Source organism: Salmo salar, chromosome 15, assembly GCF_965601325.2.
Source record: "Salmo salar chromosome 15, fSalSal1, whole genome shotgun sequence".
In the NCBI taxonomy this organism is placed as follows: domain Eukaryota; kingdom Metazoa; phylum Chordata; class Actinopteri; order Salmoniformes; family Salmonidae; genus Salmo; species Salmo salar.
The window spans coordinates 76,036,962-76,051,772 of record NC_138305.1 but is presented as its reverse complement, the minus strand read 5'-3'; the positions used below and the strand labels follow the sequence as shown (position 1 = coordinate 76,051,772).

At 41.5% G+C, this 14,811-nt stretch overlaps 1 protein-coding gene across 1 annotated transcript in view; it reads left to right on the top strand.

The window, feature by feature from the left end:
• The window catches only part of tafa5l (TAFA chemokine like family member 5, like), a 41,294-nt gene extending 26,572 nt beyond the window's left edge, over positions 1-14,722 (top strand). Inside the window, exons 4-5 of the mRNA XM_014146137.3 lie at positions 9,522-9,568; positions 12,402-14,722. Coding sequence (XP_014001612.1) covers positions 9,522-9,545 — 24 coding nt within the window. The 3' untranslated portion in view covers positions 9,546-9,568; positions 12,402-14,722. The remainder of the gene's footprint in view (positions 1-9,521; positions 9,569-12,401) is intronic.
• Positions 14,723-14,811: the final 89 nt, after the last annotated feature.

Genomic DNA, 14,811 nt, shown 5'->3' with positions numbered 1-14,811 from the left:
GGCCTCAACATCTTGCGGAATTTAACTTTACTCTTTAAGTCACCAAACACAGAGCGAAAGAGATGTGGTTAGCCTACCATTTCAAGTATTTTATTAGGCTTATGTGGTCTAAAAACGAAGGAAAATACAATCACGAGGATCCACTTTTATAGACAATATACCGACACAAACAAAACAACCCTCGCAATATCAACTGGAATTGCATGGTTCTATTACTGAACTTTTTGTTAAAAAAATTATAATAATTGGAATGGGAAGAGACTGTCACTGGCAAACATGGTTACAGACCCAACAACATTATATAGTATCCCTTCCTCATGGTTACAGACCCAACAACATTATATAGTATCCCTTCCTCATGGTTACAGACCCAACAACATTATATAGTATCCCTTCCTCATGGTTACAGACCCAACAACATTATATAGTATCCCTTCCTCATGGTTACAGACCCAACAACATTATATAGTGTCCCTTCCTCATGGTTACAGACCCAACAACATTATATAGTATCCCTTCCTCATGGTTACAGACCCAACAACATTATATAGTATCCCTTCCTCATGGTTACAGACCCAACAACATTATATAGTATCCCTTCCTCATGGTTACAGACCCAACAACATTATATAGTATCCCTTCCTCATGGTTACAGACCCAACAACATTATATAGTATCCCTTCCTCATGGTTACAGACCCAACAACATTATATAGTATCCCCTCCTCATGGTTACAGACCCAACAACATTATATAGTATCCCTTCCTCATGGTTACAGACCCAACAACATTATATAGTATCCCTCCTCATGGTTACAGACCCAACAACATTATATAGTATCCCTCCTCATGGTTACAGACCCAACAACATTATATAGTATCCCTTCCTCATGGTTACAGACCCAACAACATTATATAGTATCCCTTCCTCATGGTTACAGACCCAACAACATTATATAGTATCCCTCCTCATGGTTACAGACCCAACAACATTATATAGTATCCCTCCTCATGGTTACAGACCCAACAACATTATATAGTATCCCTTCCTCATGGTTACAGACCCAACAACATTATATAGTATCCCCTCCTCATGGTTACAGACCCAACAACATTATATAGTATCCCCTCCTCATGGTTACAGACCCAACAACATTATATAGTATCCCTCCTCATGGTTACAGACCCAACAACATTATATAGTATCCCTCCTCATGGTTACAGACCCAACAACATTATATAGTATCCCTTCCTCGTGTGGAAACGCACAAGCTAAATTCTAATACACAAAGTAAGCAAAACCAATTAAATGCATCATTCCAACATTGCCTAAAATGATTAATAAGATACTAATGAGATATACCTATAATATATATATACAGTGCCTTGCGAAAGTATTTGGCCCCCTTGAACTTTTCGACCTTTTGCCACATTTCAGGCTTCAAACATAAAGATATAAAACTGTAATTTTTTTGTGAAGAATCAACAACAAGTGGGACACAATCATGAAGTGGAACGAAATTTATTGGATATTTCAAACTTTTTTAACAAATAAAAAACTGAAAAATTGCCCGAGCACCTTCTTCCACATGTTTGGTGTGTCTCCCAGGTGGCTAGTGGCAAACTTTAAACGACACTTTTTATGGATATCTTTAAGAAATGGCTTTCTTCTTGCCACTCTTCCATAAAGGCCAGATTTGTGCAGTATACGACTGATTGTTGTCCTATGGACAGAGTCTCCCACCTCAGATGTAGATCTCTGCAGTTCATCCAGAGTGATCATGGGCCTCTTGGCTGCATCTCTGATCAGTCTTCTCCTTGTATGAGCTGAAAGTTTAGAGGGACGGCCGGGTCTTCGTAGATTTGCAGTGGTCTGATACTCCTTCCATTTCAATATTATCGCTTGCACAGTGCTCCTTGGGATGTTTAAAGCTTGGGAAATCTTTTTGTATCCAAATTCGGCTTTAAACTTCTCCACAACAGTATCTCGGACCTGCCTGGTGTGTTCCTTGTTCTTCATGATGCTCTCTGCGCTTTAAACGGACCTCTGAGACTATCACAGAGCAGGTGCATTTATACGGAGACTTGATTACACACAGGTGGATTCTATTTATCATCATTAGTCATTTAGGTCAACATTGGATCATTCAGAGATCCTCACTGAACTTCTAGAGAGAGTTTGCTGCACTGAAAGTAAAGGGGCTGAATAATTTTGCACGCCCAATTTTTTCAGTTTTTTTATTTGTTAAAAAAGTTTGAAATATCCAATAAATTTCGTTCCACTTCATGATTGTGTCCCACTTGTTGTTGATTCTTCACAAAAAATTACAGTTTTATATCTTTATGTTTGAAGCCTGAAATGTGGCAAAAGGTCGAAAAGTTCAAGGGGGCCGAATACTTTCGCAAGGCACTATATATATATATATATATATATATATATATATATATATATATATATATATATATATATATATATATATATATATATATATATATACACACACAGTGAGGGGAAAAAAGTATTTGATCCCCTGCTGATTTTGTACATTTGCCCACTGACAAAGAAATGATCAGTCTATAATTTTAATGGTAGGTTTATTTGAACAGTAAGAGACAGAATAACAACAACAAAAATCCAGAATAACGCATGTCAAAAATGTTATAAACTGATTTGCATTTTAATGAGGGAAATAAGTATTTGACCCCTCTGCAAAACATGACTTAGTACTTGGTGGCAAAACCCTTGTTGGCAATCACAGAGGTCAGACGTTTCTTGTAGTTGGCCACCAGGTTTGCACACATCTCAGGAGGGATTTTGTCCCACTCCTCTTTGCAGATCTTCTCCAAGTCATTAAGGTTTCGAGGCTGACGTTTGGCAAATCGAACCTTCAGCTCACTTCACAGATTTTCTATGGGATTAAGGTCTGGAGACTGGCTAGGCCACTCCAGGACCTTAATATTCTTCTTGAGCCACTCCTTTGTTGCCTTGGCCATGTGTTTTGGGTCATTGTCATGCTGGAATACCCATCCACGACCCATTTTCAATGCCCTGGCTGAGGGAAGGAGGTTCTCACCCAAGATTTGACGGTACATGGCCCCGTCCATCGTCCCTTTGATGCGGTGAAGTTGTCCTGTCCCCTTAAATTTATGGCAGCACCCAAGGGGGCTTGAACTGCCTAGCTCTCCCTGTAGATTCTGCGGTGACGTAATGTCCCCATGAGTAGCAGAAGACTGAACCAATCACTGCGCAACTAGAGAAGATTACCAACGCCTACGCTCTGTGCTTTTGCTGGCTGCCCCTCCACCACAGAAAGCACTGAGCTAGGCTGAAACACCTGCATTTTGAAGCTGCCTTAGTCAAGAAAGAGATCATGTTTGTATGTGGCTTTATTATCTCAGAACTAAACAGGTGGGGCTCAAAACAGCTGGGGCTCTGCCCTAAATGAGAGGTCACCACAGGTGTTAATATAGTGCTGCCCAAACTCTGGCGCAGTATACCCCTACGCAGTATGCAACCATGCTGTTAGGGGTACTTGAAATCTAAGTGTATTTGTCACGTACACAGATTTGCTGACGTTATCGCCGGGGCAGCGAAATGCTTGTGTTTCTATCTCCAACAGTGTAGTAATACCTAGCATTACTATTCAGACCTTTTGCTATAAGACTCAAAATTGAGCTCGGGTGCATCCTGGTTCCATTGATCATCCTTGAGATATTTCTACAACTTGATTGGAGTCCACCTGTGGTAAATTCAATTGATTGGACATGATTTGGAAAGGCACACACCTGTCAATAAGGTCCCACAGTTGACACTACATAACAGTGCAAAAACCAAGCCATGAGGTCGAAGAATTTGTCCGAGACAGGATTGTGTCGAGGCACAGATCTGGCGAAGGGTACAAAATAAATTCTGCAGTATTAAAGGTCCCCAAGAACACCATGGCCTCCATTCTTAAATGGAAGAAGTTTGGAACCACCAAGACTCTTCCTAGAGCTGGCCGCCCGACCAAACTGAGCAATCGGGGGAGAAGGACCATGGTCAGGGAGGTGACCAAGAACCCAATGATCACTTTGACAGAGCTCCAGAGTTCCTCTGTGGAGATGGGAGAACCTTCCAGAAGAACAACCATCTCTGCAGCACTCCATGAATCAGGCCTTTATAGTAGAGTGGTCAGACGGAAGCCACTCCTCAGTAAAAGGCACATAACAGCCCGCTCGGAGTTTGCCAAAAGGCACCTAAAGACTCTCAGACCATGAGAAACAAGATTCTCTGGTCTGATGAAACCAAGATTGAACTCTTTGGCCTGAATGCCAAGCGTCATATCTGGAGGAAACCTGTTACCTTCCCTATGGTGAAGCATGGTGGTGGCAGCATCATGCTGTGGGGATGTTTTCAGCTGCAGGGACTGGGAGACTAGTCAGGAAAGAGGGAAGATAAACGGAGCATGGTACAGAGGTCCATGATGAAAATCTGCTCCAGAGCACTCAGGACCTCAGACTCACCTTCCAACAGGACAACAACCCTACGTACACAGCTAAGACAATGCAGGAGTGGCTTCGGGACAAGTCTCTGAATGTCCTTGAGTGGCCCAGCCAGAGCCTAGACTTGAGCCCGATTGAACATCTCTGGAGAGACCTGAAAATAGCTGTGCAGTGACGCTCCCCATCCAACCTGACAGAGCTTGAGAAGATCTGCAGAGAAGAATGGGAGAAACTCCCGAAATACAGGTGTGCCAAGCTCGTAGCTGTCATGGTTCCACCTGTTACCAGAGGGTGGCAGAGACCGTCCTAGAGACATTAACGACACTCCGTTGTGTCCAGTTTACTCATTATGATTTACCTGTTAAAAGAGGTGTGTTTTCTGTTGTCCTTTTGCAGAAGCTTGAATTGTTTACCGTGTGCAATTGTTTCCTGAGTGAGTTTTCGAGTGCACTGTGATCCTGCGACTACCGTTTCTCAGTAAAGTATTATGTTTATCCTTAACCACTGATTCCTCGTCTGGTCTCTTCTCTACAGCTGGGTCCAACCTTGACACATCACAGTAGCTTCATACCCAAGAAGACTCAAGGCTGTAATCGCTGCCAAAAGTGCTTCAACAAAGCACTGAGTAAAGGGTTTGAATACTTATGTAAATGTAATATTATGTTTTTTTATTTGTAATGAATTTGCAAACATTTCTAAAAACCTGTTTTTGCTTTGTCATTATGGGGTATTGTGTGTAGATTGATTGGGGGGGACAATTTAATCAATTTTAGAGTAGCGCTGTAACGTAATAAAATCTGGGTCTGAATACTTTCCGAATGCACTGCATATATGTGAATGATGTGTATGGACAGTATGTGAATAGAAAAGGTGTGTATAGCACTAGTTATATAGGATGAGCCATGACTAGAATACTGTATAGTGAACAAAAATATGAACGCAACAATTTTTACTGAGTTACAGTTCATATAAGGAAATCAGTCAATTGAAATAAATGAATTAGGCCCTAATCTATGGATTTCACATGAATGGCAATACATGTATGCATCTGTTGGTCAGTCTTTTTAAATATTTTTTTTTTAGGTAAGGGTGTCGAGCAGAAAACCAGTCAATATCGGGAGTGACCACCATTTGCCTCATGCAGCATGACACATATCCTTCGCATAGAGTTGATCAGGCTGTTGATTGTGGCCTGTGGAATGTTGTCCCACTTTTCTTCAATGGCTGTGCAAAGTTGCTGGATAATGGTGGGAACTGAAGCACGCTTTTGTACACATCGATCCAGAGCATCCCAAAAATGCTCAATGGGTGACATGTCTGGTGAATATGCATGCCATGGAAGAAGTGGGACATTTTCAGATTGCAGGAATTGTGTACAGTCCTTGTGACATGGGGCTGTGCGTTATGCTGAAACAGGAGGTGATGGCTGCGGAGGAATGGTACGACAATGAGTATGAGGATCTCTGTGCATTCAAATTGCCATCGATAAAATGTAATTGTTTGTTGTCCGTAGCTTATGCCTGCCCATACCATAACCCCATGGGGCACTCTGTTCACAACGTTGACATCAGCAAACCGCTCACCCACACAACGCCATACATGTGGTCTGCGGTTGTGAGGCCGGTTGGACGTACTGCTAAATACCCTAAAATGACTTTGGAGGCCAGCTTATGGTAGAGAAATTAACATTCAATTATCTGGCAACAGCTCAGGTGGACATTCCTGTAGTCAGGATGCCAATTACACGTTCCCTCAAACCTTGTGTGACAAAACTGCCCATTTTAGAGTGGCTTTTCATTGTCCCCAGCACAAGGTGCACCTGTGTAATGATCATGCTGTTTAATCATTTTCTTGATATGCCAGCCACACCTGTCAGGTGGATGGATTATCTTGGCAAAGGAGAAATGCTCACTAACAGGGATGTAAACTAATTTGCGCACCAAATTTGAGAGAAATAAGCTTTTCGTGCGTATGAAAAATGTCAGGGATATTTTATTTCAGCTCATGAAACATGAGACCAACACTTTAGATGTTGCATTTATATTTTTGTTCAGTGTACATATAAAGTTGGTAAAACAGTATGTAAACATTATTAAAGTGACCAGTGTTGAATGACTCAATATACATTGGGCAGCAGTCTCTAAGGTGCAGGGTAGAGTACTGGGTGGTAGCCGTCAAGTAACAGGTTTTGAGGTTCAGGTCAGGGTACTGGGTGGAGACAGCTAGTGGTGAAACTGTTTAATCACAAGCTTTTGACCCTCTCCACTGCGGCCCCGTCGATGTGGATGGGGTTGTGCTTTCTCTGCTGTCTCCTGTAGTCCTCGATCAGCTCCTTTATTTTGTTGACGTTGAGGCACTGTCGCCTGTCTCGTCATTGTTGGTAATCAGGCCTTCCACTATTGTGTCGAGTTGGAGATGTGTGTAGCCACGCAGTCATGGGTAAACGAGAAGTACAGGAGGGGGCTGAGCACGCACCCCTGTGGGGACCCCGTGTTGAGGATCAGCGGAGGTGTTGTTGACTACCTTCCCCAATGGGGGTCGGTCTGTCAGGAAGTCCAGGACCCAGTTGCACAGGGAGTTCAGGGCCAGAGCTTAATGATGAGCTTGGAGGGCACTATGGTGTTGAAGGCTGAGCTGTAGTCGATGAACAGCATTCTAACTTGAGTAAACAGATAGAAATACTGGATTTAATGTAGCAGTATTTGTAATGTAACGGAGTGAGATCGTACCAGATACAATCACCACAGAGCTAGAAATGTCACCAATGGTGCTGAATCAGATTATTTTGTAAGTTGTCAAGTGGGTGGTCACGTGTGTTAGCGATCAGAGGACCATTGGGTCGAGCCTGGTAAGGGGACAGTTGAAGAAGCAAAGCTGTTAGCAGCACAGTGAAGCCGTTTTTTAAGGTTATGATTTTTTTTTACATTTATTACTGAATCTTTTCTGTGATCCAACTCCTCAGAGAGTGCTAGCGTCAGTATACTTTTTCAACAACAGCTGAGCCATGGAACAGCTAATGGCCTATATTCACAAAGTATCTCAGTATATGAGTACAGATCTAGGATCAGTTTTCTTTTTTAGATCGAAATTAATAATATCACATGGATCAGCCCTTTCTTGGACGCTTGACACATACAGCCCCTGGAGCTCAGGGACAGGGTTTATGCTGTTAAATAAAACAATCATAGCTAATTAGTGAAAAAACTCATTCGTACATTTGTTGTATCTTTATCTTTGTCTGTCCATCTCCCAATCTTTCTTTTTATCTCTTTGTAGCCTAAGGAGAGGACTTTGTCTGTGATGTCCATGGGTTTCTTGTCCTGTGAACAGTAGGCATTGCTAAGCTGTTTGTTTGGCTGGCGGTAGTGCCGTCCACTGTCTCTCCCACACCTCCTCCTCTTCTGGGCCCAACTAGCCTTTTAATTAGTGTGAGCAGTTAATAGTGCCAAGCTAGCACCACTGCCACTTCAGCACTTTAGCCTGAGTTAGTATCCCCCACAATCGATTTCTAAGAGCGGTAGCAAGAGAAGGCCACTCTATTGTTGAAGTACCAGGGCAATCATGATTCGCCTTTTGGGCAGGGGGGAGGGGGGTTGCTTCTTTCACAGCAAATTATGGAAAAGTGCCAAAGTCAGGTATATCAATACTTCGCTTTCTCCTCGATTCTTGTACTTTAATAATAGATAGCAAGGTCTTGGAATTCTTCTCACACACCACCAGTAGAGAATGTTCTAGGCATTCAGCCTTCAACTGAAGAAAAATAAATAAAATCAAGAAACCTTGTGCTCAATAGATACTATAAGCTTTTTTCCCCCCTCTCACCCCTTTTCTTGTTTTGATTCAAAGATGCAGTAGAAGTATTTAGCATTTAGATGACATTGTCAGAGAGGTGCGATGGATCAGCACCACTCGGAGGAGTGTTTCTCTGATAACACTAGGTAGGGTACCCAGACAGACACGCCAGACGGACGGACGGACAGACCAGACCGACAAGACAGACATGCAGGTGGGCAGACACGACAGAGAACATTGACAGAGCGACATGGCTGACCAACCAGCCGACAGACGGGTGGGCAATAGAATACCAGCTGTACCCGTTGTTGCTGCAGGAGCTCAGAACAGCAGAGCAGAGAGGCTCCGGGGAATGCCATGGCAACTGGCGTAGCACACCCCCCGCAGGGTGCCCCACAGAGACGTGGGGGGGTGACCTTGCTCGGACCTTGCGGGAGGGGGCATTTACCACTGCACCACGGCCTCGACTGGCTGCACAGCCCATTAGCTTCCTGATTATGCTCAGCTTAGCCATTAGCTCCTCAGAAGTATCTCCCCCCCCCCACCCCCCCCCCCCCCGGCCCCCTCTACCAGTTTAGATGCCGTCACGAGTTTCTTCGAAAATGGGAAGGAAACAACAGCAAGTGCTTTCTAGCTGTGGGGAATGAATGAGAGACACAAAAATACTAGAGTAAAATGGAAAGAAAAAGTTATCTTTTATTATTAAACTACCTGCAGCGAGCATATCGTTTTCTAGATATAGATTGTTTTTTGTAGTTGTATGATTATATTTTTATATATATATATATATATATATATATATATATATATATATATATATATATATATATATATATATATATATACTATTTTTGTTTTGTTACAGATTTATAATATAGACTTATAGTATAGATTTTAACTGGACATACAGTATATTGTAATTGTTCTATTATGACACTGGAAGGAAGTTCCTCAGGAACCCATGGCTCAGAGACCCATATGGACCCACCTTACCTGCTAGTACTTCCTGGTATTGTATAGTTTGAAGGTCAGAAAAAGTACAACATTTGATAAGTCCTTAAGTTTCTATCATCTAGCCTCAGATATAATTAAGTCTTGCCATCTTTGCTTCAAAATGGACATGTTGTATGCTCCTGGCCATTTTACTGGAAAGAAAAGCATGATAGTTTATACTTTGATAAAGGAGAACTGTCTGTCCTGATGTTTCTTTGCCTTTCAACCTCTTCTTTTCTTTTATCTTCTTTCTAGCCCTTGCCTAAGGAGCCATCGTAAGGAGTTAAGAACTCAGTGGGTAGGTGAGTCTGGCTCCATTCATTCTCTCAAAGTGGATGTTGTTTCTTTTTTGCACTGCCAGCTGTCTAGACTGTGGGGTAAGCAGAATTGCACATCTGAGACTGTTACGTCTCCCAATACTAACTAATCACTGGAGTTCAAAAGGTAAAACTTCCATGGTGCTTATAGTAAAGGACAACTCCCACCTACTCATGGTTTACATTTTTCTCTTTTACATCGAAAATACACAATTGGTGGCTGCATTTTCCTGTGAGAAAATGGCTTTGATGCATGCAAAAAATAAAGACCAAAAGAAAGATCAAAGGGAGCTATAGTGGTACAAAGTAACCTAATGCAGAGGGTTACAAATTAACAAAGCCCAAAGAGGCTACTTCAAAGGATGATGTTACTTCAAATGGCTGCGTTGTTTAAGAGGACTAGGGAAATACCAGGTGGAGTTGAGAGAATGAGTTATTTTTGGACTGAGAAGGAAAGAAAACTAAAGAGCCATATTAAGTCAAACAAGTACACCACCGCAGAAAACCTGAACTGGGGAAACATACTGTATCTGAACTCTTGTTTTGTTTCACGGTAAACATTGGATACTGCAATTTATCCGATTGCTTATTTTGTTAATTTATTCCATGAAAATACCTTTTATGTGTAACAATAACAATGTTGTTTGTCCATAGTGCAGTGTTGTGTGAAAACCAGCCTAGAAAAAGACAATGGCCGTAAAAGTGGGTGATATTGCCGAATCTCCATGCCTATGTGTCACAGTCTATATTCTAAGATGGATTTACCTTCTTCCACAGAGAAAACAAAATGAATCACAGACAATTACCAGAGACAGGGAGAGAATGAGAATTGGGGGCATCATAAATATTAATTTTCCGGGTGGCTTTAAATTCATGAAATTCTTTGCAGACTCATATTAAAGATTCATATGGACAATCTAGGGTGTAAAAGTTTACCATTGCCACAGTGAATTGGCACTCAGACAGACAGACACGACAGACAGACACAACAGACGACAGACACGCCAGACGGACGGACAGAGAGACAGACCATACAGATATACCAGAAATACAAACCAAACAGACAGACAGACATACGAGTGGGCAGACACGACAGATCATTTATTACGTGGAATTATACATTTAAATGTATGGCATATTTACAGTTGAAGTCGGAAGTTTACATACACCTTAGCCAAATATATTTAAACTCAGTTTTTCACAATTCCTGACATTTAATCCTAGTAAAAATTACCTGTCTTAGGTCAGTTAGGATCACCACTTTATTTTAAGAATGTGAAATGTCAGAATAATAGTAGAGAGAATGATTTATTTCAGCTTGTATTTCTTTAATCACATTCACAATAAGTTGGGTGAATTTTGGCCCATTCCTCCTGACAGAGCTGGTGTAACGGAGTCAGGTTTGTAGACCTTGCTCGTACAAGCTTTTTCAGTTCTGCCTTGACTTTGTTGTCCTTAAGCCATTTTGCCACAACTTTGGAAGTATGCTTGGTGTCTTTCTCCATTTGGAAGACCCATTTGCGACCAAGCTTTAACTTCCTGAATGATGTCTTGAGATGTTGCTTCAATATATCCACATGATTTTCCTGCCTCATGTGGCCATCTATTTTGTGAAGTGCACCAATCCCTCCTGCAGCAAAGCACCCCCCAACATGATACTGCCACCCCCTTGCTTCACGGTTGGGATGGTGTTCTTCGGCTTGCATGCATCCCCCTTTTTCCTCCAAACATAACGATGGTCATTATGGCCAAACAGTTCTATTTTTGTTTCATCAGACCAGAGGACATTTCTCCAAAAAGTACGATCTTTGTCCCCATGTGCAGTTGCAAACCGTAGTCTGGCTTTTTTATGGCAGTTTTGGAGCAGTGGCTTCTTCCTTGCTGAGCGGCCTTTCAGGTTATGTCGATATAGGACTCGTTTTACTGTGGATATAGATACATTTGTTCTTGTTTCCTCCAGCATCTTCACAAAGTCCTTTGCTGTTGTTCTGGGATTAATTTGCACTTTTCGCACCAAGGTACGTTCATCTCTAGGAGACAGAACACATCTCCTTCCTGAGTGGTATGACGGCTGCTTGATGCCATGGTGTTTATACTTGCATACTATTGTTTGTACAGATGAACGTGGTACTTTCAGGTGTTTGGAAATTGCTCCCAAGGATGAACCAGACTTGTGGAGTTCTACAATTTTGGCTTCATGGCTTCTAAAGCCATGACATCATTTTCTGGAATTTTCCAAGTTGTTTAAAGGCACAGTCAACTTAGTGTATGTAAACTTCTGACCCACTGGAATTGTGATACAGTTAGGCCCACACACAGTTACCGACTTGCCAAATCTATAGTTTGTTAACAAGAAATGTGTGGAGTGGTTGAAAAATGAGTTTTAATGACTCCAACATAAGTGTATGTAAACTTCAGACTTCAACTGTATATGGTTTTATTGTTATTGAACTCAATGTAATTATTTTAGGATGCAAAAATAGATATGGATGACTAAAACAGGATATTTGATTTAACCTTTATTTATACAGGTTAATCTCATTGAGGTACAGTCTATTTTAATAGAGAGACCTGTTCAAAGTTATTCTACATAAACTGTGCTAGCCTTCATTATACAGTACTTATATTAATATGAGTGTTTTGTATATTCATCTTACTTGTGAAGTTTCTTTCTTTTTTCTTATTATGAGTCCATATTGCGCTCAAGATTCAAAGTAATCCTGAAATGACAGTGAACAACCATGAGTGCCTTGTTTACTCAAGTACATTTTTACCCCCCTTTCTCTCTCTCTCTCTAACTCCCCTACCCCCATCCCAGGTTTATTGCCAGTCATGGCAGAAGGGGAACAGAGACCAATGACCAGGCAAGCACAGTTTGTGTCCATTCGCCAATTTTGTGCTCAAACCACTACTCCCTCCTCCCCCCCACACCACTACCACCAATCAGAGGAGCCCTACTATGTGACAGTGACACTCCTCTGCTCCCTCATTGGTCCAAAAGTCCGTACCTGCCCATGAAAGCAACTCGCCACAGCATCGTTATTGGAACCATATCACAAACTGAATGACAAATCCTACTGTATACTGTATATAACCTGTGTTGTTTCAGCACGGCAAGCAGGATAGGACTGGGAGTCGAAACATGTGTAAGGAAACCATTTCGCCACCTACCCCTATGGAACACAATGTGAAGGCATTTTTGGTAACTTGGTTTAAACTAGTCTACAGTTATTTTATGAGTACTTATACGAGAACCATTCAGGGTCTTTTCACTCATGTAAATAGTCTGTTTGGTTAAGGCGTGGGTTTGTCCTATTGAAGAACCATGATAGGTTTGGTGGACACAGGAGGTTAGTGAAACCAGGATATGATGCCAATGGGTGCCAGTCTTTAGCCATATTTCTCCATCCTCCTAGAAACACCAACACCTGTCTTGGCTATCTGAGGGATTGGGTTCCAAGAGGTTTTGGGATGAAAATATAGAGAGAAAATGAGGAAATCCCAAGAGAAGAGTATCATGCTCTTCTCTTGTCGTCATTCTCTACAGTGAAAGAAGGATCAAATATATGATATACATTTACAGTTCTGGAGGAGAAACTTTTGGATGGATTGTCAGTGACTAACTTGACAGCTTTGTTTATCTGGTGCCTATGACTGATGGGACCGTTGCAAGTAAGGATTCCCTAATACTGTCTGTGGAGAAACCACCCACGTGACATCACTACTATAGGAGATCTTTATGAGACACTTACTGACAGACTACACCTGCCTGGCTCTTTATCCTGTGTTCTAATTATTTTGTGTGTGTGTGTGTGTGCGTGCGTCTGGGTGTCTGTGCCTCCTGATATACACTGTGAAATAGGAAATAGTTGACACAATCTTGTTCTTAAGTTTGACACATCCAGTACTGTACTTCTGTCAGAACTGTACCTGAAGCTCACTATCTTGCAAACTGGTATAATCATGTTTTAGGGGATGCTCATTGATTTAAAGCTGGAATCCGTACTTGGTGGAGCTGCCACGTCCGTTTGCGATATTAAAAGAAAGTTACTTCAAACAATGAGCACTGTTTTTTTCCCTCGGACATCACTGCACATCATTGCACGCCCCACAGAACAGCAGAGTATTTACTGCAATTGTCTTACGGAGTAAGTGCAGAGAAAAAAAATGTATGAAATGTATGCATTCACTACTGTAAGTCGCTCTGGATAAGAGCGTCTGCTAAATGACTAAAATGTAAAAATGTAAAATGTCTTTTACCACAATGCTAGATGCTCATCTCCTCCGTTTCATCAACAAAACAAAAAACGATAACAAAAGCTCTGGGTCGAGATGGCGCTGTTTCACCTTATGCGGATTTCAGCTTTAGAGCATCATACAGAGGAACCATATGTTTTTAATACAGAAGTGTATTTATATTGAAAGATCTATGTCACATAAGTTAAAAGCAGTAATAGTAGTCAACGTGTAGTACTGATTCATTATTTCAAAGTTATGTTTTAAATTGCCTATCTTTTTATATGAAATAGATGTATGGAGGTATGCTACTTGCAAAGTGCTGCTGTTTATATTGTGTGTAATGTATACATTCACTGTATAATGTCCCATGGATATTTCGAACTTAATTTATGTTACGAGATTACGAGAGAGAGTGAGTGTCACAGAAAGAATGAGACCATAAGGACATTGTTTATCACTGAAATGGAGTTATTTTTCACCAGAAAGATATACTTACTGTATGTTGATATATACTGTATGTTACTATACTGTATGTTCATATACTGGATGCTCCTTTGAATGACATGGGAATGAAAAGGGCCTTCCATCCCGGGGGCTAATGTAATTGCCTTTAAGTGTGTGTGTGGTGTGCGTGCATATATGTGTGTAGGTGTGCATGAGTGTGTGTGTGTGTGTGCTTGCGTGTATGTGTGTGTGCATGTCTAGCGCAGGTGTGGGTGTGTGTGCACGTGTTCACTGTGTCCATTTGTGTGTGCTTGATTGGTGTGTGAAGAGAGCGCCACAATTCTCATCTAATTACACTTAACTTTAATTACTCCCATCTGTACCCATGTAATTTTCTTTCACTATTTTGTCTTAGGTTTTTTTAACCAACACAAATAAAATGTCCCCTTGATTTGATCTGATTCCATGGATGAATCTCTGAATCCACATCAGATGCATGACACAATGAAAGTTCTATGACCGGGTTCCCCAACTGGCTTGCCCAC